Source organism: Pyrgilauda ruficollis, unplaced genomic scaffold, assembly GCF_017590135.1.
Source record: "Pyrgilauda ruficollis isolate IOZ18807 unplaced genomic scaffold, ASM1759013v1 scaffold56, whole genome shotgun sequence".
NCBI classification, from domain to species: domain Eukaryota; kingdom Metazoa; phylum Chordata; class Aves; order Passeriformes; family Passeridae; genus Pyrgilauda; species Pyrgilauda ruficollis.
Window position 1 is genome coordinate 3,845,103 of NW_024527266.1, and position 24,510 is coordinate 3,869,612.

The following is a 24,510-nucleotide window of genomic DNA, read 5'->3' on the forward strand; positions in this document are numbered from 1 at the left end:
TTGGGAGGAAAACTGGAACTCAGCCTCTTTACAAGGCAAGAGAGGAGCACAGGGTCATAGTGGTTAGGAAACCACTCTGGCACTGGAGAAATCAATGGAGGTTCACACATTGCTCTGCCCTTGCTCTGCTCCAGGCTCCCTATGTAACCATGTACCACCCTGGGCTATTGCCATTCCAAGGGACGTCAGTATCAGAGATAGGAAAGCTGCTATATAAGAGCCCAGTTTTGGCCAGAATACTTCATTCTGTGTCCTCTTTGCTCCTAAATCCGTTCTGCCCAAGGCACAGGTGCCTACTGGAACTCTCTTGCAGGTTTCGCCTCCTCTGCCAAACCATCATTGCTCACAAGCTCTTTGACCATGTAGTGCTGGCCTTCATCTTCCTGAACTGCATCACCATTGCCCTGGAAAGACCCCAGATTGAGCACAGAAGCACGGTGAGCACCATTACCTGTCACCCACTTTAGAGCACAACCTCTAACAGTGGTTCCTGAGTGTTCCTGGTACTGGTATGATCTCTGGAAGAACTTCAGCATTAAACACCAGCTCTGACTCATCTGTTCAAATACCTCAGTATTAGTAATTGACATAAATATGTGTTTCCCCTGCAGGCTCCTGTAATGGGGCAACCCACTTTATAATACAGAAAGCCTAGTTCCTTCTGTCTTGGAAAGTAAGTGTCTCCTCCAGGAACCTGCATATAAGGGATGAATGGCAAAAGGGACAAGGAGTGGAACTGAGAGATAGAAGTAACTTCCATGCTGTAGGAATGGCACATCATCATTCATGTATGCTGCTCTTGAGCTGTCTTGGAGGTGGCTTAAGCTGGCAAGTGAAATTACTTTTTCTGCTTGTCTGCCTTAGCTGACTCCAAGACTTTGCTGCGCTTGGACACAATCTGTGGTCTGTGCTCAGCAGCTCTTTGGGAAGGAGTGCCAGGTCAGTGCAGCAGGTTAGGCCTGAGCAGCACTGATGGAAAAGGGCAGAGGCTGCCTTAAAACCAGATCTGCAGGATGCAAAAAAATCCCATTCACTATGGTCTGGCAGAGCTGCATAGGATCCTGTCCCAGCCAAAATGAGCTGAAATCTGCCTAGCACTGACCTCTGCCAGGTATATCTCCCTTATTTCAACAACTTTCAGACACTCCACTGGAATGCAAAAATATCAAGATCATCAGAGGGGACTGACAGAGTAACAAGAAGTAGTCAAAATACATTTAAGGTCTTTCTCTGTTTTGTTTTTTTTTTGTTTATTTTTTTTCTAGGAAAGAATCTTTCTCACTGTGTCCAACTACATTTTCACAGCAATATTTGTAGCTGAGATGACACTGAAGGTAAGTTACTGGAGAACAGCTCAGAGCCTTTTCCCAGTGTCAAGCACTGTTCATGTTTGCTCAGCACCCTTTTAAAATGTGTTCATCTTTTTGGTGTGCCAGTCCTTCCCTCTACCTTTATAAAGGCATATATATTTTATATATCTGCCTTTATAAAGGCAGATACTGCCTGGGGTTCAGTCCTGTCTTGTTAGGCATAGAGGAGAGGTTTATCGTAGGCATTAGATCCAGTTGGATCTTCGTATTCAGGAAGGATAGCTGGCATTCAAGTATGGATTTTGTAATGATGTCAAATGTCCATTCCCTTTCTCCTGGAGCAAGAATAGGGGACATTACAATAATATTAATGACATGCTCAACATTGAGATAATTATTCAATAGATGTCAAAGTACTTTGCAACAATCAGAAAACCTTGTTATTCCCTTCTCATATTTAGGAAAAAGTCCTAAAACTGTGTGCTGGAAGTTAAATCCCTAAAATTCATATCTGAATTTTGACTGTGATTTGCAGGATGGTAATATCTCCCCATGACCACCAATTTCTGTAGCACCCACTGTTTTTGAGAACTGCTGACAAACAAATTACCTCTTTTAGAGCCAAAGTATGGATTTGGTGCCTGACTTTACCTCCTACATGATCTCTGAACTGGAAGACTTTCCCCAAGTCTCTGGTGTGGCAGGGAGAGGTTTCCTGTGTGTCCCCTACAGTGTCATGTCACTCAGAGAGACAGAAAAAAGGTGTTTTCCTTCACAGACATCCAGGTGAAAGGAAAAGATAATGAGATGACACTTCAGTGTCATGAGGAGTTGATAACTATTCCCCCTCCTCCCATTCTCTCCATAATTGTCCTCTACCAGATAACAGAGGAGCTGTTTCACCCCCTCTTCTCTCCCCTCTCTTCCAGGTGGTCTCTCTAGGCCTGTATTTTGGGGACCAGGCTTATCTCCGCAGCAGTTGGAACATCTTGGATGGCTTCTTGGTCTTTGTGTCTCTCATTGACATTGTCGTCTCAGTGGCCTCTGCTGGTGGTGCCAAAATCCTGGGGGTGCTGCGAGTGCTGCGGTTGCTGCGTACCCTACGTCCCCTCCGGTCAGAACCTCACCGAGCCTTGCTTGGCCCCCTCTTCCCACTGGTTATCCCCAGGAGGGGTCCCAGGGTTAGATCCAGCTGTGCCAGGCAAAATGTGGTCTTTAACAAGCAATAAGCAACAAGTAGGTCCCCCTTAGCCATATGGGCCTGATGCTGGAGGTGCCTCATCGTAGAACAAATCCATGGGAGAGAAAAGGCTTTTTGATCACAGGGGAGGGATCTTCACTGAGGGGTCACTGCACATGGAGACAGGAGTCTGCTGCTGCTGAAAATGCTTAGCTTAGGCCAAATGTCCCTGCCCTGTCCCTCTGTCACCCTTCCCCTTCCTTCCTTTCCAGAGTCATCAGTCGAGCCCCTGGTCTGAAGCTGGTGGTGGAGACACTCATTTCTTCCCTCAAGCCCATAGGAAATATTGTCCTCATCTGCTGTGCTTTCTTCATCATCTTTGGCATCCTGGGTGTGCAGGTAGGTTGTTACTGTCCATCAAACAGCCCTTGAGCCCCCACCCCAAGGGCACCTGTACCCCCAGTTCCTATAACAGACACAGGCAGCCAAGCAGAGCAGGAGAGGCAGCAAAGCCAGTGAATTTTCTGTGTTTACCCTCTTCCACAAGTCATCTCCATCATGACACAGCCTTTGGCAAGCACAGACAGGTGCTCAGCAAGTGCAGGCATTGCTGGACATGAGAGAGAGGAGTTAGGGCTCATAGGATTTAGTGTCATAGTGAGAGCCCAGGGCTGGCACAGCACAGGGCTTCCTGGACCCACTCATGTCACCCCACAAGGGCAAGCAGCTCAGTGCCTGCTTGCATGAACCCTGCCCCCAGTCAGCTTTATTTCTCCCCCTCTGAGCCCTAAATCCACCCACAAACTTCTTTAATTTTTTTATTTAATCCTCCTTATTTTTGGCTGTTGCATTGCAGAGGAGCAAGGGTGTGGGCGTTACTTCCATCTCAGGGAATGCGCTATACTTAGTTTGCTCTGATGCATCTGTAAAAATGCACAATCCAGTACCTTCCATATGGGGAAAAGAGCCCTGGGCAGAAGAGTCACAGAAGTGCAGTGCAGCTTTGTGAAAAAATATATATGAGAGGAAGAGGATGTTTTTTTCTGGTTCTTTACCCTCAGATGAGATCTTCTTTTCCCATCAGCGCTCTCAGTAACTGGGAAGCAGGGAGTGAAGATTACTCTAGGGGACTGATTAGAAGATACTTTTTCCCTTTGTACCCAGAAAGGCTGCCTTAAGGGCTGTCAGATGGTGGGCTTACAGTCACTGCTGGCCTGGAGCAATGGAGGAGGCTCAACTGTGAGCTTACAAGGGTGGTCCTGGCTCCTTTGCAATGGTTGAGCCTGTGCTGTACAATGTGTTGGTAGTGTTCCTGTCATGCTCTATGTGGCTTGCAGTCTTGTGGGCCATGCAGCATATTGGCAGCTTCTGTACAACCCAGGGAGCATGGGGAGCTCTGTGGGGAAAGGGGCTGATGGGGTCACTCCCCTCCTGCAGCTTTTCAAGGGCAAGTTCTACCACTGCCTGGGGGTCGACATCAGGAACATCACCAACCGGTCTGACTGCGTGGCAGCCAACTACAAGTGGGTGCACCACAAGTATAACTTCGACAACCTGGGACAGGTGAGTTGGCCCACAACCCCTCCCTCTGATGGGAACCCAACACAGGGTTTGTCTCCTCCCCAGGGAACAGATGCAGTGCCTGGAAAGCCAATGCCTGGGCCAGAAGGAGCAGTTATTTGGCATGCATGCCCATGCAGAAGCTGTGCCACTAGTGGGTTGGTATCAGAGTGACACTTAGAGGATGAGTGGGAAAGAAAAGTGGTGGCAGCAGAGAGCTTGATTTTCTCTTTTCTCCTGCTATGAAGATGATGTTCTTCACAAACTCTCTCCTCTGGTGGGTCTGGCTACACATGGTTTCCTGTCACCCCGTCCCTGTCCTCCACAGGGGAAAGAGCAGGTTTTGATGTGTGCAGAGACACAGGAAGAGTATTTCAGTGCTGTGTGTGTTAGAGCATAAAACCACAATATTTTTTTTCTGCCTGACAGATGCACCTGCTCCACATCAGCTTTGCTTTTTGTGTTGCAGGCTCTGATGTCCCTCTTTGTTCTGGCTTCCAAGGACGGCTGGGTCAATATTATGTATAATGGACTCGATGCTGTGGCTGTTGACCAGCAGGTACATGGACTTTCTTGTGAAACAATCTTTTCACTTTCCTTGTGCCTGTAAGGCAGAAGCATCCTTTAGCATCCTTCTTCAGTATCTCCCTCAAACCAAGAGTCCCTTCCAGGCCTCTTCTGAATCCTTGGCTCACCTATTTGCAAGGGGTCAGGTCCATGGCCTTGTCTAGTCCATGCAGGAAGGTGTAGCTGTGGCTATGCTGTGGGTGTCTGTGGTAGGGTCAGTGGGCCTTTATCTATTTGTAATGAAGAAGCAATAATACCATGTGTCTTTCTGGGCATGCTGGCTCCCTCCTGGCCCACACATGGTTATTTCAATACCTTCTAAAGCAGGATCTGTTGGGCTGCCACCCACTGCATCCCTATTCCTCTACTGCTAAGACAATGTCTGCCTCTGTTCTCCTCCCACTCCAGCCAGTGATCAACAACAACCCCTGGATGCTACTTTACTTCATCTCCTTTCTCCTCATCGTCAGCTTCTTTGTGCTCAACATGTTCGTGGGGGTGGTGGTGGAGAACTTCCACAAGTGCCGGCAGCACCAGGAGGCTGAGGAGGCGCGCCGGCGGGAGGAGAAGCGCCTGCGACGCTTGGAGAAGAAGCGAAGGAGTAAGGCACAGCCTAAGTGTTTGTTTGGTTCGTAGGCCAAGGTTTTTTGAGAAAAACCTTTTCCTCTTATTTTTCTTTCCCAATGAGTTGGTCTCCAAAATCCATCGCTCATGGCCGTGCTCTCAGCCTTCCTCCCCGCACCACTGCTGTGTCACCACACACCTCACTGGGGCGGTCTGGGGAAGAGGGGTGGCTGAGGAGGTCTGCTGGGACTCCAGGGAAGGCACTTGGGAAGGGTTTTAGCACGCTGCTCCTCAGGAGATAACGTACCGAAAACACCCCTGTGCACATGCCGACAGGCACTGCAGGCGTGGAGCGTGCACACATTGATACGCTTCCTGTGCTTGGGGTGAGTCCCACCTGGGCTTCCTGCAGCTCAGCTGGTGGTTGAAGAAGAACCTGGACAGACCATTCTTTGTGTTTAAACCCAAATCTAAATAAGAGGGGAATAAAAAAAAAGAGGAAGACCCCTGTGTTTTGTGTCTCACTGACCCCAGTGTTGCAGTGTCACTCCTTGGGATCTAAAACCCTCTGTGGTGAAGGAAACCTTGTATTCCTAGTGTTTCTGTCCTGTTTTGTGTTACCTTTAGATAAAAATTGCTGAAGCATACTTGCTCTTGGAAATCATCCCTACTACGCAGACTTCCATTCACAGCCTATGGGCATGCTTTCCTTGCCTCTGCTCCAGTTTTCCCCTTCTCTCCTATAACACCCCAGGGCCTCTCCTTGAACCATCTGCTCCCTTTTACGAAAAGTGATCTTAATTTGTCAAGACATGAAATGCTGATTTAGCATCATTCCCACAAACACAGTCTAAAGATTTTTTTCCTAATATTCCGTTCTTTGTCTATTTTCCTACATATTTTTCCCCATTTCTTCTTTCAGTGTGGTTTTTTTTTTTTGTTGTTTTTGGTTTTGTTTTTTTTCATTTTTTCCCCTCTTCCCTATGTCCTTTACCAATTCTTTTCTGGTTTTTCTCTCTCCCAACTACATTCCAGTTTCTTTCAATACCTATGACCAAGCTTACACCTTCTTCCTCCTCAGTGTTTCTTACTCATTTCTCTCTTTCTTTTGATTTCTTCCTAACTCTGCCCATATCCCTCTTTCCACTGAAGAGGCGCAGCGTTTGCCGTACTACGCTACCTACTGCCACATACGCCTCCTTATCCATTCGGTCTGCACCAGCCACTATCTGGACATCTTCATCACTTTCATCATCTGCCTCAACGTGGTCACTATGTCCTTGGAGCACTACAACCAACCTGTGGTGAGTGAGATCGTGGAGATAAGTCCTGCCAGACACTGTCATTTTGGTACGGCTCTTTGGTGACCACTGCCCACCAGCATAAGTAGGACACTTGGGTGTCTCTAAAAACTACTGTTAAAGTTTTGTAGGAATTAGTTTTGTAGTAGGCAAATTTGTGTGAAGATTTTCATGTGTTTCCAGAAAGGTAGCTCCTACTCAGACACTTGTTATCCATTAAAATCAATAGAGAGTAGGTGTCTGAGCAAGAGTCAAGGCCCTAGAAAGCATGGTACAATTAAGTCTCTGTACTTTATATTAGTAAGTGGATATGTGGGTCACCCAAATTTAGCTGCCTGCTCTGCTTTTTATGTTTCCCTTGTTCCTAATAGGAGTTGTGGAAGCAGCAGTGTCCTGGGAGCTTCAGGCTTTGCATCAGATTTCCAAATGTCAGCCCAATTCCCCTGCCTTATGGCCTCAGCTGAGAGAACCAGAGTGGCTGGTTGTATGTCATGGGATGGGCCATCTTTACCAAGCCACCTTTTCTTCATAAGAGAAACTGCAGGGCCAAAGTGCTGAGCAGAGCCTCGCTCAGCTGCAGGGTGTGGTCCCAAATACAGCACCTTGGAGGCCAGATAAGTTTTTCACTTTGCTTTGGTACAGACCATGTACCGATCAGTGCTCCTGGCAAAGCTGCAGATGCCTATAGTGGGAAAAATGTATACTGCACATCTGCCTCCATATGTAGACAAAGCATTCATTGTGACATCTGCCCAGCAACATTTCAGTTTTCTCTTCAGAAGACCCTTGGTTTAGGTGATAGCTTTGGTGTCTGAACACATTATCTGAGGTAACTCAAGCTTTGATCAGGAGCTGAATCTGTCTGTTCTCATTCAAATCTATTGCTGGGCTCCTCTCACCTTGTCCAGCTGCCCAGCTCTCATCTTGCCTAGATGGTGCCTAGCTTTATATTTGAGGAACTCTCAAGCTTTATCTGTTGGCATCCTCACATCAGATCTTTGTTCCTCAACAAGTCACTCCTCTTCCTTACTCTTCAGCTCCTTTCCCTGGAACACAGCTGCAGCCAAGCCAGCCTGCTGTCAGACTCTGTTAAACAATCTTCTCAAAGCACTTTAAACCCTTCCAGTACAAAATGCCACCAAAAGCTACCCACTGCTCACACTGGTTCTTGGTAGTTGTGAAGGGGCAGCACGTGAAAGAACCAGGAACCAAACAGCTCAGAGATGCTATGTGTTGGCACCAGACCAAGGCACATCTCTGGTCAGAGATGACCTGAATCCACAACGAGAGTAACCTCTGTGCTTCACTCCTGGTTGATAGCTATGCCAGTGCCATTAACAAGGTGTCATTCAGGTGGCATGGGCTACTGGCAGAAGAAAAGCCTGATGGTATTTTTTGGATTCTCTTGCAATAGCCTCCTCCTCCTGATTATGCTGAACAGTACAGAAGAAAGGAGCAGTAACTGATCCTGAGAAGAACATGGGCAAAGGGGCTGGCTGGTGGTTGCCCTTAGTAGGCAAACTCCACATTCAAGTAGGTAGGAAGCGTGGGGCAGCGTCCCCACCCCACAGTGAATATCTGGGGCAGCTTCCACACCCCAGGATGAATTCCTGGCACTTAGGAGTCCCTACACAGGGGGGTTGTGTGTTTGATGTTGCTTTTGCCTCAATTCTTTTCCCTCTCTTTCTGTGGCAGTCCCTGGAGACCGCCCTCAAATACTGCAACTACCTGTTCACTACTGTCTTCGTGTTTGAGGCAGTCCTCAAGCTGGTGGCATTTGGTCTGCGTCGATTCTTCAAAGACAGGTGAGCAGAGGCTTGTCAGCTGTGGCTGTGGGACAGCTGGGTTTGGGGTAGAGGTTTGGGGATGGTGCCCTATCTAGACTGTGAAGTGGTGTCAGAGTGCTCTGACTGCCTCCCAGTTCCACATGGACCTGACCTCATCCTCCACAAGCTGCAATGCCTAGGCAATGCCAAGAGTTGTCCAAAAATTGCCTCTTGGTTACAGTCTGCGGGTTAGGCTAGAAAGCAAAGGAGATGAGGTTAGAGAGAGACATTTTTTTTCCTGCCGTTGAGGCAAACTGTGAGCATGTTAAAGCAGAACATATATAGCAAAGTTGATTCAAGGTAGTAAGGCCATAAAAAGCTGAGCCCATTAGTCAAAGCATAGCACCATAGTAACACAGCTCCATGCTTTCAAATCAGGCTGGCTTGCCTCTGGCTGCTCAGGGTGTACAAAGTGAATTTCTGTTTCTCTGGAAAAGCCCATATAGGCTGACTCAGAGTGGTCTTGAACTCACACGTAAGGAAATGTTTAGGATGAAGTGGAGACAAGTACCTTTCTTTCTCAGGAAAATGGAAAAATTCTGTCTTCATTTATTTTCTTCAATTTTTCTCCTAAAGGTGGAACCAGCTAGATCTGGCCATTGTGCTGCTGTCTGTCATGGGCATCACATTGGAAGAGATTGAAATCAATGCTGCTCTCCCAATTAACCCCACTATCATCCGGATCATGAGGGTGCTGCGTATCGCCCGGGGTGAGAGAGACGCTGACCAGAGCAGGGATGTATGTGGCCATCAAGTGCAACTTGGTGCCATGACTCATTGAGCAGTGGCTGTAAATTTGTGAGCTTGCCCTGTCCCCAGCCCTCGAGGAGCCTCTGGGGTGTCCTTCATCACATCCCAGCAGGGATTCTAGGATCTAGGATAGCCTAGAAGCTCAGGCTTTCTGGTTCCCTGGGAGGTGAAGCACTGGGAGGGTGGGCAGATCATGTGAGAGCGGAACTTTCTCTGTTACTCATTTCTGGGGCAACTATAGTAGTGGTGTGGGGAGCAGAGGCCACTGAGCAGGTTGAAATATGCTAGGTGAGGTGGTGGCCAAGGTGTGCCAAGATGGCATAACAACGATGGCTGAAGGGAGAGAAAGTGATGGAAGGAAAATTTAAAGCAGAAGGACAATTAGAATGCACATTCCTGGGAAGAAGCATGTGGCTGGAGTGTCAGGGTGAAGCAGAAGCAACCCAACCGATATGGGTGGCAGAAACAAAGTATTTTGTAAAAAGGATATCAACTTGAGGAGAAGGAACAACTGGGGTTGTACCATCAAAAGCAAGAAGAAGAATGAGGGGAAAATCCAGTTTTTCTAGGGGAACAAGAGACAGGACATCTGTCTTATGCTACTGTTATTAGTAAGTCACACAAAGGATGCCTCTGAGCCCAGTCTGACTGACACTTCTCTTGTGCTTGTTGTCGCAGTCCTGAAGCTACTGAAGATGGCCACAGGAATGCGAGCGCTGCTGGATACAGTTGTTCAAGCCCTGCCGCAGGTAAAACATCTTCCCAAAAGACTCTCCTCTTCTGTCCCTTTTTCCAAAGGGTTGATTCTTCTAGGGTGTCAGAGGTGGTGTCTACTGTGGTGTGCAGGCAACTGCCTGAAGGTCATGTCCAAGTTCTCATGTCATTCCTGGGGTTACAGCTCACCTCACATCTTTTTTCTCCAGCACGTGAAAGAAATAAGGCTTGACCCTTGGATAAGGGTAGGTTTCCTCCTATCTCGTCTAGCTAGTGTCTAACTGTTTGCAACTAGTCCTTGGCTCCTTTCTCCCCTCTCCATAAAAAGGCAAGAGAGATTGGAAGCCATTTCAGGAGGAAAGGACATCTTTCCATCACTGCAGCTCTCACCCTTCCCCAAATGTGTCACCTTTGCCCTCCTTCTCTTTCATTTGCACTCTCCTTTACTTAGACAGTGCTTCCCCCTTCCTATTTTTTCTTCTTTCCTCCTCCTGGATCCCTTTGTGTTTCTGAGCATCTCATGCATGAGAAGCAGTGACACGCTCTGTTGTGGCTCACACAGCCGGCAGTTAAGTGTCTGCTGCAAGACATCGAGACAGAAGGATCTCATGAGCTGTGAGTGGCAGCTGCTCCCAAACGAGATGCTGACATGGTGCTTTACACAGGCTTCAAGCCCACTGTGATGCATCCTCTGTGATGGATGAGCAGTCAGGGAGTCTGGTCCCCTTCCTTTTGGATGGTTGAGGGAGAATTGTTAAGCAGGGAGTAATGGCACCGAGTGGCTCTGCGGATCATACATCAGACTGGTCCCTTGGCAGGCCCTGAGAAGGCAGCGCTACTGCGTGATATCAAAATGCACAGGCATTTGTCAGTTGATTTATCAGCTAATGTGCCAGTGCTGGTGAGTGATGATGAGCTGGGAATCAATCTGAAAACAGCATGAGTAGTTACCCAGGGAATTTACTTCTGGTGCTGGTGACAATAAATGTCAATCTGAATTAGTGGCATATGATGACACAAAAGTGAAAAGGAAACTCTGTGATCTTTTATGGATCCTGAGCTCTCTCTGATCTTCCACGCTTTTTATTAAGCAATATTTATTTGTGGTTTATTATAATAATAGTAATAACAACAATATTAATAATTCATGTGTAGGATATACAACATCATTTAGGATAGTTGTGGGCTGAGATACACTGGACAATAGAACGAAGGGGAGGTGAAGGATGTTCTTAGTGCAGGCAAATCTGGAATGTAAATTTTTATTAGTTCTGGCTCTGCTGCCACAGACTGGCTCAGTGCAGCTTCTTTGCACCTTGCTCTTCTCCATTCCAGGAGCCACAACAGACAATTTTTCTCAGGAAAGGATCTGGGACAGAGCAGGTCTTCAGATCCAGTATCTGCATGTCTGTGGCATGTTTATTCTGAAACCCAGATAAATGCACACAGACATTAAGAAATAGTACCCAGAAACTGTTGGTAAGAGAACTCTGCAATATATTTGCACTTAAATGATGAGATTCAACTTCTACCCCCAAAATACAGATAATAAATAAGAGAGGAGGAAATATTCATATCCCTGTCATGTAGACAGAGAAACAGAGTCATCAGACAGTTAAGTGTTTTCTTCAAGATAGCAAAGAGCACAGCTGGGATCTGTGAGTCTCTGTTTCTGGTACCACAAGTATATTCTTCCACACTTTCTCATTTCTGATTTTTCTGTCTCCCATTTGCCTACAGCTCCTTTGCTAACCAAGTTTGTGGGCCAGGTCTTTTTGAGGTCAGTAACACCTGCCTCAAAGCAAGTAGATGTCTGAAAGTTTGGTCTCTAGGTATTCCCTAGAAGATAATAACAAGCAGTACTTATTCCCCCCAGTATCAAAGCCCATGACTTCCTATTGAATGGCTTTTGCTACTTCCTATTACAGGTTGGCTTTGATTAATAAAGTTGTGTAGCAGGGATAAAAAAATCCCTCCATACTTACAGGTGCGTAAAAATCTGAATTTAAAGGTCTAAAATCCACCAGTTTCAGTGTTAAAAGAATGAATTTAGTCTCCATATTTTATACACCAGGTCTTCAAGGGACAATTGAATTATCTGTAATATTATTCTATAAGATTTATTGGCTTTGCCAAAAGAAGTAGTTTAAAATAAGCTGTCCTTTCCCTTGCACTTTCTCCTCTTCCTGACCTTTCTCTTTTTGTTCCTAGAGCACAGACTCAAATCAGGGATTTTGGCTTGCTAATGGCATACAAGGCATCTCCAGTTGTCCTGTTTCAATTCCCTTTCTGTCTTTGTTACACTGTAGCAATTCTTAATACTGAATAGAGGTTTAATTTTAAAGAGCCCTTTGGAAATGTAGTCCTTAGCTAAGTTTTATTAACTCCCTTTTCTTAACGCCCTGTAGACACAGACCCAGCACTGTGCTTTCACAGCATTTACTATAGTGTCTAATTTAGTCATCAGAAATAATTCCTTCCAGTGAGTATGCAAGGAGCCAGGATGTGGCAGTCCAGGGGAGTAGGTGGGCTGAATCATTTATTTCTCTCCTGAATTTGGATGGCACAGCAGTTGCAATGACTAAATTAGATTCCTGAAGTGATGATCCTAACATAGGCCAGTGACCACATGCATTCAGATCAGAAACTGTTTAGTGTTTCAAAAAACCCATTAAGTCCTTAATTTTTCCATGCCTTCTCTTCCCACCTTCCTGCTCCTCCCCCAGCCCTGATGGCAACTGGAGCCATCCCTGAACACTTCTCAAGTGTTGAGCAATTGTTTGGTTGCATTTGTATATCGGGATTTCACTGCTGTTCTCTTCAGACTTGGAAATGCAGAAACACTTTCTGTACAGAAGAAATAGGCTTTGGGATAGGCTGACAGTGCCTTTGCTTTCAGGTGGGAAACCTTGGACTCCTTTTCATGCTCCTCTTTTTCATCTACGCTGCTCTAGGAGTGGAGCTCTTTGGAAAATTGGGTAAGTCTCAAGCAGACCATGCTTCAATGTGAGCCACAGACATGCTGGTTGGGGTTTCTCAAAATCAGAACTCTTCAATAAAGGGACTGAATTATTTGATGAACTTTATTCTCCCTTATGCATAATTGATGTAAGAGGAATTTCCCTCTAAATTGTTGTTGTCCTAACAGGCTAACAAAATAAGAGCAGCCTCTGTTTTCTCTTACATTCTTAAACATTTGCTTTTCCTGCACTCTGTCCCTGACATTGCCTTCAAGATTACAAGAAAAAGTTTATGAAATTTTATTTACATCTCTTGCCATGGAATATTGACCAAGAAGAAAGGCAGCACAATGGTATGCTGGGAGAATCCCCCTGAGCAGCAGTTACACTGGCTGATATCCTGAGGCTGGGCCATCACGGATTTTTCCATACTGATGGCCAACAGCCAACTGTTGGGCAGGGGGCTGATACCATTCATTACCAGAGGTCTTCAGGTTGTGGGTTCATGTTGTTGGTCTCAGGGCTGGTAGTGTGTCCTCCCCTGAGTGTTGCACTCTGCGCTCCCCATGTTTTTCAGTGTGCAACGATGAGAACCCCTGTGAGGGCATGAGCCGCCACGCCACCTTCGAGAACTTTGGGATGGCCTTCCTCACACTCTTCCAGGTGTCCACGGGTGACAACTGGAATGGGATCATGAAGGTAACTGGGACTTGGAGGCAAGGATCTACTACTTGTGGGGAAAGAGAAATTCTGATGTGTGGTCTGTTCAACAGAGCTTGGGCTAGCAAAGGGGAGGGGAACAGACCACAGAAGCCGCGTTGCTAGATGAGGTCCCTGCTTGGTCCAGAGTCTCTCTCCCCACTATGGGAATTCATCTAGTCCTAGAGACATCTGATTGAGAAAAGTGCAAATTTTCCTTGGGAGGAACAAGAAAATCATTTAGGCTGAGAGAATATCCAGTGTAGTCAGGACTGCATAGGACATGTGCGTTGGACATGGCACTCATCTGCAAAGCTAACAGGAAAACACAAAATAAATCCTTCCTTCAGAGGACATGGAGAAAGGAAGGTTCTTTCATCACAAATGGTGCTTTTGAGAATAGATGGGAGAAGGTAGTATCAGCCTGCTCGTTTTTGGTCTTGTTCACTTGTGTGGGGCTGTAGTGGCAGCAGCATGTCATGGTCCAAAAGCTTGCTTCATATGCCTTTGGGTGGTTTTGCTCTGAAGCAAACAGCGTTTGAACAGAGAGTGTCCCAGGTTCTTTGGGGAATTATGCCAAAAGGTATGGGGTGATAGAAGTGTCTGCTTTGTTCTTTCCATTAGCATCAGTGTTTTTTGACAGAGAGAACAGCCAATCTTCTGTTCTTACTTTAGTCTTTCCTTCCTTCCATCATTCCCTCTCAATCCCAACTTCCCCTCAAGGATACCTTGCGTGACTGCAGCCACGATGACCGGAGCTGTCTCAGCAACCTGCAGTTCATCTCCCCACTGTACTTTGTCAGCTTTGTGCTCACAGCCCAGTTTGTCCTCATCAATGTGGTGGTAGCTGTGCTCATGAAACATCTTGACGACAGCAACAAGGAGGCCCAGGAGGATGCAGAGATGGATGCTGAGCTTGAGATGGAAATTACTCACGGGCTGTGCTCCCACAAGTCAGGCTCTCCAAACTCAGGACAGGGAAAAGGAGCAGGAACAGGAGGAGGTGGTGATAGAACAGAACCGGAAGGACATCTGTGCATGAGATGTTACTCTCCAGCCCAGGTGAGTACACCTTTGAACTTATTAACCAGACTGCAGCAAGGAGCTGTGGGCATTAGCTGGGCAGCTCAGATGACTGAGAGCTTAGCAGTAGCAGAGTCTTCCACCTCAGGGTGAAAGGTTTGCTTTCAGCAGTAGACTTCTGAGTTTATAGGATCATGTAGGGACAAGGCTATGACAGCAGTGTGTCCTGTTCATTGTCATCATGGTGTAGGAACCTGAGGGCCAGCAGAGGAGGGATGGAGCAGATCAGCTAAAGGTGTGACAGGAGCAAATTTGAGAGGGGAGCTCAGGAGAAGAGTGCAGGAGAAATGGCAGATCAAGAGTGAGTGACTCCAGCAGAGCTGGAAGGGAGACGTGAGCACTGAAAGTGAGTGAAGACTGTCCCTCCTTATTTTTTTTTTTTTTCATTGAACTCTGGCACCTTCACACACCCTGTGGAGCAAATGTTTCCCCCAGTGACCCTGTGCAAGTACCTGCAGAACAAGATGCTGCTCCAGATGAGTCAGGGTGGAGAACCCAGCCCCAAATTCACATGAAACTTGAAAGCAAAAAACTCGACATTCTTAAAATGATCTCTCCCATCCTCCCCCCTTTCTTGTCCCCTAGGAGAACTTATGGCTGGACAGTGTCTCTTTAATTATTAAGGACTCCTTCGACGGGGAGTTAATGATCATCGATAACCTATCGGGCTCCGTCTTCCATCATTACTCCTCGCCGGCCATGTGCGAGAAGTGTAACCATGACAAGCAAGAGGTAACCTGCGTACGAGGATGTGTGAGGGGACTCTTCCCCCAGACCTGCACACGCACACCCACGTGCCCGCAGGTCGTCCCATGTGTGCTCCTCGCTGTAGATTGTGTAGACAGTAGAGCTTGTTGACCTGTGTTTGTTATCTGTTGTGAAGTGCTGGCACTGCCTCTAGTACAGGCCTGCCCTCCTCAGCCACACGTGGATGTTTGAGGTGGTGGAAAAGTGAGACGTGACAGGACACGTGTCAGGAGGGACTGAATGACCTGTAGAGAAATGACTATGAAGGCATCCCTTGGCAGCTCTTGTTGTGTTCAATTCTGCAAGAAAAGTCTACGTTCAGGCTCATGTTAGGCAGAGGACTCTAAGGACCTCACCCCAATGAGACCACTCAGGAGCAATACAGTGGGAGATTTAAGCTTGTGTTTTGTCCTCATTTTAAGCATGTGCTTGCTTATTGCTGTTGAGGTCAATCAGTTAAGCACATGTTTAAATGCTTTGTTGAATAGAGTCATGTCTGTGAACAAGGATTGGTTTGTGGTGAAAACCAGGAATTAGTTTGAGCAAAAACTAAATAAAAGTGAGCCCACTGAGAAAGTTTGTTAGCTGACAAATGGGTTATTGCTAAGAGCAGGACCAAATGGGTTAGACTTCAGCTACTGAAGTTGGTAGAGGCTTTGGAAAACTTCTTCCTAAGCAATTAGTCTTTTCAGGTTGTGAAACCTGAGGAGCAAAACAGTCTGGGAAGGGTTAGGTGAGTAGCAGAACTAATTTAGTTCTGAAATCATTTTATGGTATGTAGGTGCTCTGATTTTGTGTGGTCAGACTTGTAGCAGTAGTGTGGCTCTTCTGACAGTAAATTGTTACATCAGTGGTAAACTTCACCCTCTCCTTCCCCATAACTGACTTGATATGTTGTTATAGCTTATAAGGAAACAAGGAGACTTGGGGAAAGAGCTCTTATTGGCAGATCATTCTATTCAAGTTTGAAGAAAGTTCTATTTTGTTTGATCTCAGATGCCTAGTTCTGAAGCTCTGATATTTTTTCAGCTTCTCAGCTGTCTGCTTTTCTCTATTGCTTCCTTTTGAAACGATCAAAATGCAAACATTGCTGTAGTTTATCCTTATTGAGACACTTAGCAAATGAATTCTGCATTAATGCAACCAAATAACTAGTTTTCAATTAACTGCAATTTCCACTGCTTTACTTAAGTCTTTATGTTCAGCCATTGGTGCTCAGCTTTCTCAGCAAATGAGATCTAAGGCAGTCCAGAATGACTGCCCCCAAGTCATTTGCAGCTAGTTTGCTACATTTGAAAACCTCACAGATAGTCTTCAGTATCCCACCTACGAGTGAACAACCCATTTTCTTACCTTTCCAGCAAAGAAATTAGATTAGCAAAATCTTCAAATGCAACCCACAGCCAGAGCAAAGAATTTGATGTAATTATCACAACTGAAAAATTATTCTTAGATCATACTTTCTAATGGGTGTTATAGAGCCATAAATTACTTTCAAAAATGGTATTTCAGTACATCTAAAATGTGGAATTGAAAAGAACTATCTATGCAACTATCTATTACTATGGTTTAGTAATAAAATATAGATGTTTTATTTTGGATTATATAAGTCAAAGTGAACCTTAGGATTTTAAGCCAGGACTGACCATGACCTTCTCTTCATATTTCAAAGTAGAAAAAAAGAATTGGGGAAATTTAAATAGTAAATCACTATATGGAGTCATAGCTAACATCAGCAATGCACAGAGTTATTAAATTGTAGCGTACTCTGGTACATCAACATACCCAAATGAGCATTGTACACAGACTGAATTGTACAGTCCGAGAAGCAATTGACACCAAGTTACATAGGCAAACTATCTATCCAGTGCTCTAAGTGCGTCTGTGTTAGAGAAACCAGTATGCTTGCTGTCCACCCAGTCAGCCTTAAACTGCCCTTCTGACAAAAATCAAGTATTGGGCAGAAATGTCCCCTCCAATTTCATTGGTAGATAAATTCACCAAGATGATGAGCACAGTGGATGGACACAACGTTTAAACATGCTCAAACCTGTTAATGTGTGCTAAGCTTTTTGTGGCATCGAGCAGAAGCGCACAGTGCCTTTCCCAATTATGCTCCTGATACTTTATTTTCAAACCAATTATTTGTATAATTAAGGATTTTTGTGATTGTGGGCCTGTTCTTAAAGCTATATCTGCAAGTAGTAGTTTTCTAAGGGATATGTGCGCATTGTTCAATATTTCAGGTTGATGCTCCTGGCAGGTTTCATGGATTGGGACCTGGTCAACAGCCCCCTTTTTCCCCACTGCCATTTAAAATATTTTTTTGTTCCTCATCTTTAGTCAGCAGATTTTAAAATATTCTACTGTAAGTGAAGCAAAAAGAACAAAACCTCCTTTTTTCATGATGCTAAACTCTTCTTGTCATTTCCATCATTTCACTCTTGGGATGGTTGACAGGCTTTTGTATATGGATGACTGAAGTGTGTTCAGCCATGGTAGGAGTTTGTCAGTGAGCACCAGTGAAATGTTTTCACACCTGCAGTTCATTTAGTCATGACTTTGTTGATTGCAGATTTTATGTAGATCTCAGGGTGGTCTGAATTTTCAAGCAAGTGGTTCAGTGACAGACTGTTCTGGCTTTTGTAGAAATCCTTTTTTATGGATGGCAAAGGTACTCACAGATGTTACCATGCCATGCTCGCTTCTCTACAAGCACAGCTGTAAGGCTGCTTTGGTGTAGCAAGCACTTGTGAGAGTAATAGATGAGTATGCACATTAAGTGGGACTGAATGAAGACTGTGGTTCTCTGCAGGAGTTGTTGCTGACTGGTGGTTGTGTGGCATCCCTGGCATAAGCTCATTGTGGGCTCTTTGTGCGTTCGTGCTCTGAGGAGCAGTTGTTGGTTTTGGGCTCTCTCCATGGTTGAACAGCACTGTGTTTCTGTGTCAGAATAACATCTCAAATGAGGATGTCATTTGTGCACTTTATTTAAATCCAGCTCCGCTTTTCCATTCTGTTTGTTTAAAGTGCATTATCCCTCAGATGGAGACCTCTTCCAGCCTCTGGCATCTGGCAGAAGCCACTAAACTTCCAGCTCAAAAGTCACCTCTCCAAATGTTTCACCTGCTGTCATGGTGCAAGAGCTGTACCTGCTTCTTGCAAACACAAACACATGGCCAGAAGCTGTCCCAACTGAGACAACCCAGAATACAGCTCTCAAGAGTTAGCTGCTGGTGGTGCAAACTTCTGGCACTCCAGAGACCAGTGATGGAAATCCAAGCCCAGGAGGGACAGAGTAACTGCTTAGGCTGGTAGAAAAAGATGCTTTTCAGGCATTGTGAGAAAGAGTTGTCAGGCAGAGGGGATTTAAAAGCTTGGAGGAAGAAGGATGGGAGAGGGGCACATGTGGTATGGAAGAGGCCAAAAGATGAAGCAAGATCAGGCATGGGACTGGAGCAGAGCTGAAGCACAAGAATGAGAGAGATGCAGTGGTCAGACTTGCTTTCAGAAAGCAGGACAGCTCAAGTGTGGGTGTATGGGAGGGGGCTGAGTTTAGAGATGGAGCACAGAATGGAAGACGGTGTTAGGTAAGATCTTGGGTAGGTTAGAGGAGAGGGGAAAGGCAAGATGCAGGAAAGCTGGAGAGAAACAGGGTTTCAGTAATGAAGGTAAGAGAATATGAAAAGCATGACACTGGCATGGATTGCAAAAGGCATGACTTTCCCTGGAATGAAAGCATCTTCATGTTGAAGCAGGGCTGTCTGTGGTGCCTTCAGAAAGAGGAGTCTACTCCTTATCCCTAAGCAGAGCTGGCTGCCCTGTCACCAGCCTGAGGGACCCCTCTGCCTGCCTGGCTTTATTTGCAGGGCCAGCTGTACCACTGTGACAGATACAGGACTCGTTCCTCCAATTCTGGCACTAGAGGAGCATGGAGTGATAGCAGCCTGCTTGCAGATCGTATATTCAACCTTTCTTAAAAAGTGCATTCTCCTGCCCAGCCCAGTTCTGGGTTAGGCAGTTCCTGATATATCCAAGGAATATAACCTAAAATTGATTTTGGGTCTACAGGCTCTCACTTATCCACCATCAACAGTGTGACTGCTTGAAATGTGGATTCCAGGCATGACCTGTGACAGCTCCTTTCCCTTCCTGCAGGTCCAGCTGGCTGAAATGGAAGCATTATCCCTCAACTCAGACAAGTCCTCTTCCATCCTTCTAGGAGATGAGTCAGACAATCGAAACGCTGCTCAGCTGAATCCTAAGGAGATCAAGGTTAGCCTCAGACAGCCATGGGCATCTTACAGCCGTGCTCATTTCACATGTTCTGTATTCATCCAGGTGTCCCTGCTGAGGAATATAATTCTGGTCATTTTTCAAGAGCTTCTCCATAGAGACATACTGTGGAGTAGGATTTGAGGAGAACAAAAGAATACATGTATTTGAAAGTTCTCTTCACTACTGTTAGTAACTTCCTCTGAATTAGTCAAATGGTGATTTGGGCTGGAAAACTGAGCATCTCTTAGCTAGGTTGAAGTTATTATCAGAATCTGTTCTTCTTGAGGGTTTGAAAAGTCTGCTCTATCATCTTCCATTAAATTTCACTTTGCCCTCACTTATTTTTTCCAGCAGGATGGCCAGGACAACCCTGATTCCACTGGGGCAGACAATCTGGGGGAATGCCTTCTTCCAGCATCCAGTGAGGATGGCTCTACAAACCCAGACAGTTACCTGTGTGAAATGGAGAATACACCTTTCGACTCAGTTCAGTCTTGGCTAAAGCATGAAAGTAGCAAAGGTGAGCAGGGCTCTCATTCTCCACATCTGTTGAAACTGTGGCTTGGTTCAGCTCTGTTTTTCTCCTGCTTTCCTTCTGCCAGGGGGAGAGTTAATGTGATTTGGGGTTACACTAACCAATAATTAGCTTTCAGTTTGCTAATTTGCTTCAGGAATGGGGGGAGGAGCAGTTCCTTCATTTTTATTGCTAATTTTTATATCTTCCCTCAGACATGACTCTGTGCAGGAGCAGTTCCTTCATTTTTGATGAGCAGTTCCTTCATTTTTGTTTCTAGTTTTTGTATCTTCCCTCAGACATTACTCTGCAATATTGTGAAACTGCTGATCTCCATTTGCAGTAGTGCACCCATGCGTGGTCAGAAAAGAGTGGGGACAGATTATCCTGACATGCCAGATGGATGAACTGTGCTCACTCAGCACAGAAAAACTCTGCTGCCCCCTGAGACCAAGTAAAGGTTCAGGGAACATGTAACACATGTCTTGGTGGAAGTCCCAGTTCTACTCTTGAGCATGCCCTGGTCCCCTGTAGTCCCCAGCTTTCCCAAACCACCACTTAATTTTTCTCCCTCTCGGGATCTCCTCTGGTCAAGATGACCCCGAGATATATTAAAAGTCTCTTTTCCCAACCCAGCTGTCGAAGAAGAAATCAGAAGTCTTCGGCTCACGTTCTCAAGGTTGTTTATTATTTCTTATCTAAAACATTTTCTGTCTGGCCTGCCAAGGTCTGTTCAGCTGGTCAGTCTGAGGCACACTGCCCACCCCTGGGCTGGTGCTGTCTTTTTTACTATAAACTACGTATTCAACATTTACAGTTATGTTCCAATACCTATGTTAGACAGTGAATTTCTACTCCAAACCAATCCCAAAGTGCTGCCATCACCAAGAAGATGGAGGCTAGGAAGAAGAAGGGAGAAGAACGGGACAATGCCCAAATCCCTCCATCTTGCCCCCTAGACCCCCATAGTAAAATTCTTCAAAATTTCACCTTTCACCCTGTGACAACTACTGTTATCTAAATTTGTGACCTTTAATTCTTCATACAAAGGGGGTAATTTGTTCCATGGGTCGAACTCAAAGCCACAGGGATCTCTGGCTGCATGCCAGGGTCTCCGACCCTCCTGCCAGGACTTCAAAGCCCCCTGGCTGGGGCTCGGATCATCCAGGACTGTCAAGGAGATGTCCTGGGCTCTGACATCTCCCTTCATCCCTTGCCTTGCAGGATCTGGGATGAACGTGCTCTGGCAGCAATACATACTTGAATCAAGGCTTTATAGCTCAGCATTTCTCTGTGAGAGCAACAAGAGAGCTAGCCTGTTACCATATGGCTCTGAGCTGTGTTAGGTCTTCCTGGTCTGGTGCAGGTTTTTGTGCAAAAAGTGGGATCCTTAGTGTGAACACCAGACTGAGGTTTCTTGGCCAAGAGTGCATGTTACTGAATATCCTTTGTTCACTAGACCTGAGACTTTGCTCAGTGTAACAGCAGCAAAGGCACAAAATAAAATCAGAGGACTCTTCAACTTTTATTTTCTTCTATTTCTGTTCTCCTCCCCTTTCTTTTGATGCTCTGTCAGTCCCTCCCAGCCCCTTCTCTCCAGGTGCATCTTCCCCTCTGTTACCTGTACCAACAGAATTTTTCCACCCAGCCATCTCTGCCACCCAAACAGGGCCTGAGGAAGCCTCATGTCCACACAACCTTCCTAAGATCTCTCTGCAAGGCTCGTGGGCATCACTGAGATCTCCAGGTGTGAACTGCTCACTTCTCCATCAGGTAAGGAACCCTGCTTCTGTCTGCTAGGAAAACTCAGTTTTCACATCCCACCCAAACAGAGGGGCTGAACGAGGAGGAGGGCAGAGGAAGGAGAGAGGCAGCTGTGGTTACAGGCTGGGTAGCCTGGATAATCTGGATCTCTAGGAGGAGCACAGTGGACTGCAGAATGCAGAAGGGTAGGGGACAAGAGAGGGTAGTATAACAAAGGGGTGTTGGATAGCTCTCACCCGTGAAGTCATTTGTTCCTCTGCTTTGGATCAACAAATAGTTTGACAGCTGCAGTGGGCCCCACATGAAGATGAAATCACATCACTCTGTAGCTCCCCCCTGGGTCCCTGGCACTGGGTGTGCTGCAGACACCTGCATGCACAGCAGCCATGGTGTGGGCCAGGGGGGTGACAGCTGCACAGCCTCCTCGGGTCCTCTTAGCACTGTGACTCCAAATCGTGCACCTTCTTGGATGGAACAGGCTTTTCCCACCTGCATCCTCCACATCCCTTAGTGCCCATCCACACACTGTGTCCCTAAGCTCACTGTTTTGCACTGCCCACTTAACTCTCACATCCCAGTAAAGTGTCATCTCCTTCTGAAAAGGCAGCTATTTCTCACTAACAAAAGAGAAGAATAAAATCACTGGGGGGACGTCAGGTATCTCTGAAGATGCAGAGATGAAAGCCCAGTAGAGATCCCTGCTATTGTTCTTGGAAGATACTCCATGAACAGGGGCACATTGTTCCAGACAAACTGAAAAAATAAAATCAGGTGTTATTCAGCTATATATGACAACACTGTTGGCACAATACAAATGTGTATAAATTCACCAAGGATAAATTTAGCCTTGGTCTGAGATTGAGTTGTTGCAACTTCTGGTTTAAATTAAGACACAAAAGAGGTAGAGCCCTGGAGCTGGCACACCACTGGGTGTGGAATAACTATGGAGACTGCTTCAGGAGACTGCTTCCAGCCCTACATGCATCATTCCCAGTGCAGTGTCCCAGTGATGATCACACAGTGCAGACCAATTTCCTAGAAACAACTAAAATGCAGCTTAACTAGATGAGCCCGCATACAAGGAAATGAAGGCTGTTTCCTCTTCCTGCTGGAAGGGGACCCCACCTTTGTACCCTAAATGAAAAGGTAATTCCTGCTACTGCTGGTCGAAAGAACCATGGGGCCTCTTTTCTCTCCCCAGATATTGCTGATTTTTTTAAATGAGAGGAGATCTGTACAGAAGTTCCTTGTTTCTTTTGCAGCTGATAGATGTGTCCCCAGTCTGTGTGGCAGGTTTATAGGCAAGCCGTGAGTGAGGACCCACAGGGAACCTTTGCTCGGTGCCTCCTGGACCATCAGTGCTCAGGGAGAGCATAGTGGTGGGTGCTGCAGGGCTCACAGACTCAGCATCCCTTCCCTCTGGTGGAGCACTTCACGTAAGAGGGGCAGATTCATTCTGAATCCTTTCCTCCTCCTTACCCAGGAAGAAATCCCCATGGCAGGTGCACGGCTAGTGCTTTCCAGCAATGGTTGGTTTATGGCTCCCTCCCCCAGCAAAGAAGAGTGAGAGAGGAATGCAGTTTCCCCCCATTCCGTAATGGTGGCTTATTTTCACGTCCCTAAGTACCCCCAAAACCAATAAGGCAAAGTCTCTTGCCCACTGCCCACCTCCTTCCTGAGAACTGTGTTTTCGTGCTCCCGCTCCGCAGTCCCCCGAGAGCGACACGTCGCTGGACAGCCGGAGCAGCAGCTCGGCCGGCAGCCTGCAGACCACGCTGGAGGACAACAGCCTCAACCTCAGCGACTCTCCGCAGTGCACCCTGGACCTGCCGGTGGCTCTGTGCCCCGTGCCGGCGGCGGGCAGCCACAGACCCCTGGCAGCCCCCCTGTCCCCCGCCTCCCGCCGCCGGAGCCTGCGGGGCCGGGGCCTCTTCAACCTGCGGAGCCTGTGCCGCCACCAGCGCAGCCACAGCAGCGGCGGCAGCACCAGCCCCGGCTGCACCCACCACGACTCCATGGACCCTTCGGACGAGGAGGGGCCGGGCAGCAGCCTGCGCGGGGGTGGCAACAACAGCGAGCCCTCGGAGACGCTCAGCAGCCTCTCGCTGACCTCGCTCTTCTCGCCGCCCGCCGCGGCGCTGGGCCTGGTGAAGAAGTGCAGCAGCACCAGCAGCCTGCAGGCCAGCCCCTCGCCCCGCCGCCCCGCCGCTCACCACGCCAAGCCCTTCTACACCGTCGACCCTCGGGGCTTCCTCTCGATGCCCTCCTGGGTGACGGACTTCTGCAAGGACACCCCCTCGCCCAGGGAAGGAGAGGAGCCGGATGGCCCCGGCAGACTGGGGACAGGGGACCGCAGCTCCCCGCTCCCTTCCGAGCTGGAGCTGGGAGACGGAGTCAGCAAGAGGAACAGATGAGGGTCCCTGAGGCGCAGGGAGGGAGCATTCGGCCGCTGGCATGGGGAGCATGTTTCACTAGCTTCTCCCTGGCAGCAATTCCAAAGGATTTGCAAGAAAAAGAAAACAGGCAAACAAAAATTTATAAATATATATATATATACGTAAATATATATATATATATACATATATATATATAATAAATATTCTGGTACCGTACCTCAGAGGTGTGGGGGAGTGCAAGCAATACGGGAACAGTCCTGCCTGAGGGCAAGACCTGGGCCATCACCCCAGAGACTC

At 46.8% G+C, this 24,510-nt stretch overlaps 1 protein-coding gene across 1 annotated transcript in view; it reads left to right on the forward strand.

Annotated features, from left to right (window-relative positions):
- The window catches only part of CACNA1I (calcium voltage-gated channel subunit alpha1 I), a 149,380-nt gene extending 125,149 nt beyond the window's left edge, over positions 1-24,231 (forward strand). Inside the window, exons 18-36 of the mRNA XM_041481493.1 lie at positions 314-437; positions 1,266-1,334; positions 2,240-2,424; positions 2,763-2,889; positions 3,928-4,053; positions 4,520-4,609; positions 5,026-5,245; positions 6,334-6,485; positions 8,178-8,287; positions 8,885-9,018; positions 9,737-9,807; positions 12,672-12,750; positions 13,310-13,431; positions 14,155-14,493; positions 15,100-15,246; positions 19,420-19,536; positions 19,894-20,059; positions 21,630-21,826; positions 23,527-24,231. Of these exons, the coding sequence (XP_041337427.1) occupies positions 314-437; positions 1,266-1,334; positions 2,240-2,424; positions 2,763-2,889; positions 3,928-4,053; positions 4,520-4,609; positions 5,026-5,245; positions 6,334-6,485; positions 8,178-8,287; positions 8,885-9,018; positions 9,737-9,807; positions 12,672-12,750; positions 13,310-13,431; positions 14,155-14,493; positions 15,100-15,246; positions 19,420-19,536; positions 19,894-20,059; positions 21,630-21,826; positions 23,527-24,231 (3,280 nt within the window). The remainder of the gene's footprint in view (positions 1-313; positions 438-1,265; positions 1,335-2,239; positions 2,425-2,762; positions 2,890-3,927; positions 4,054-4,519; positions 4,610-5,025; positions 5,246-6,333; positions 6,486-8,177; positions 8,288-8,884; positions 9,019-9,736; positions 9,808-12,671; positions 12,751-13,309; positions 13,432-14,154; positions 14,494-15,099; positions 15,247-19,419; positions 19,537-19,893; positions 20,060-21,629; positions 21,827-23,526) is intronic.
- Positions 24,232-24,510: the final 279 nt, after the last annotated feature.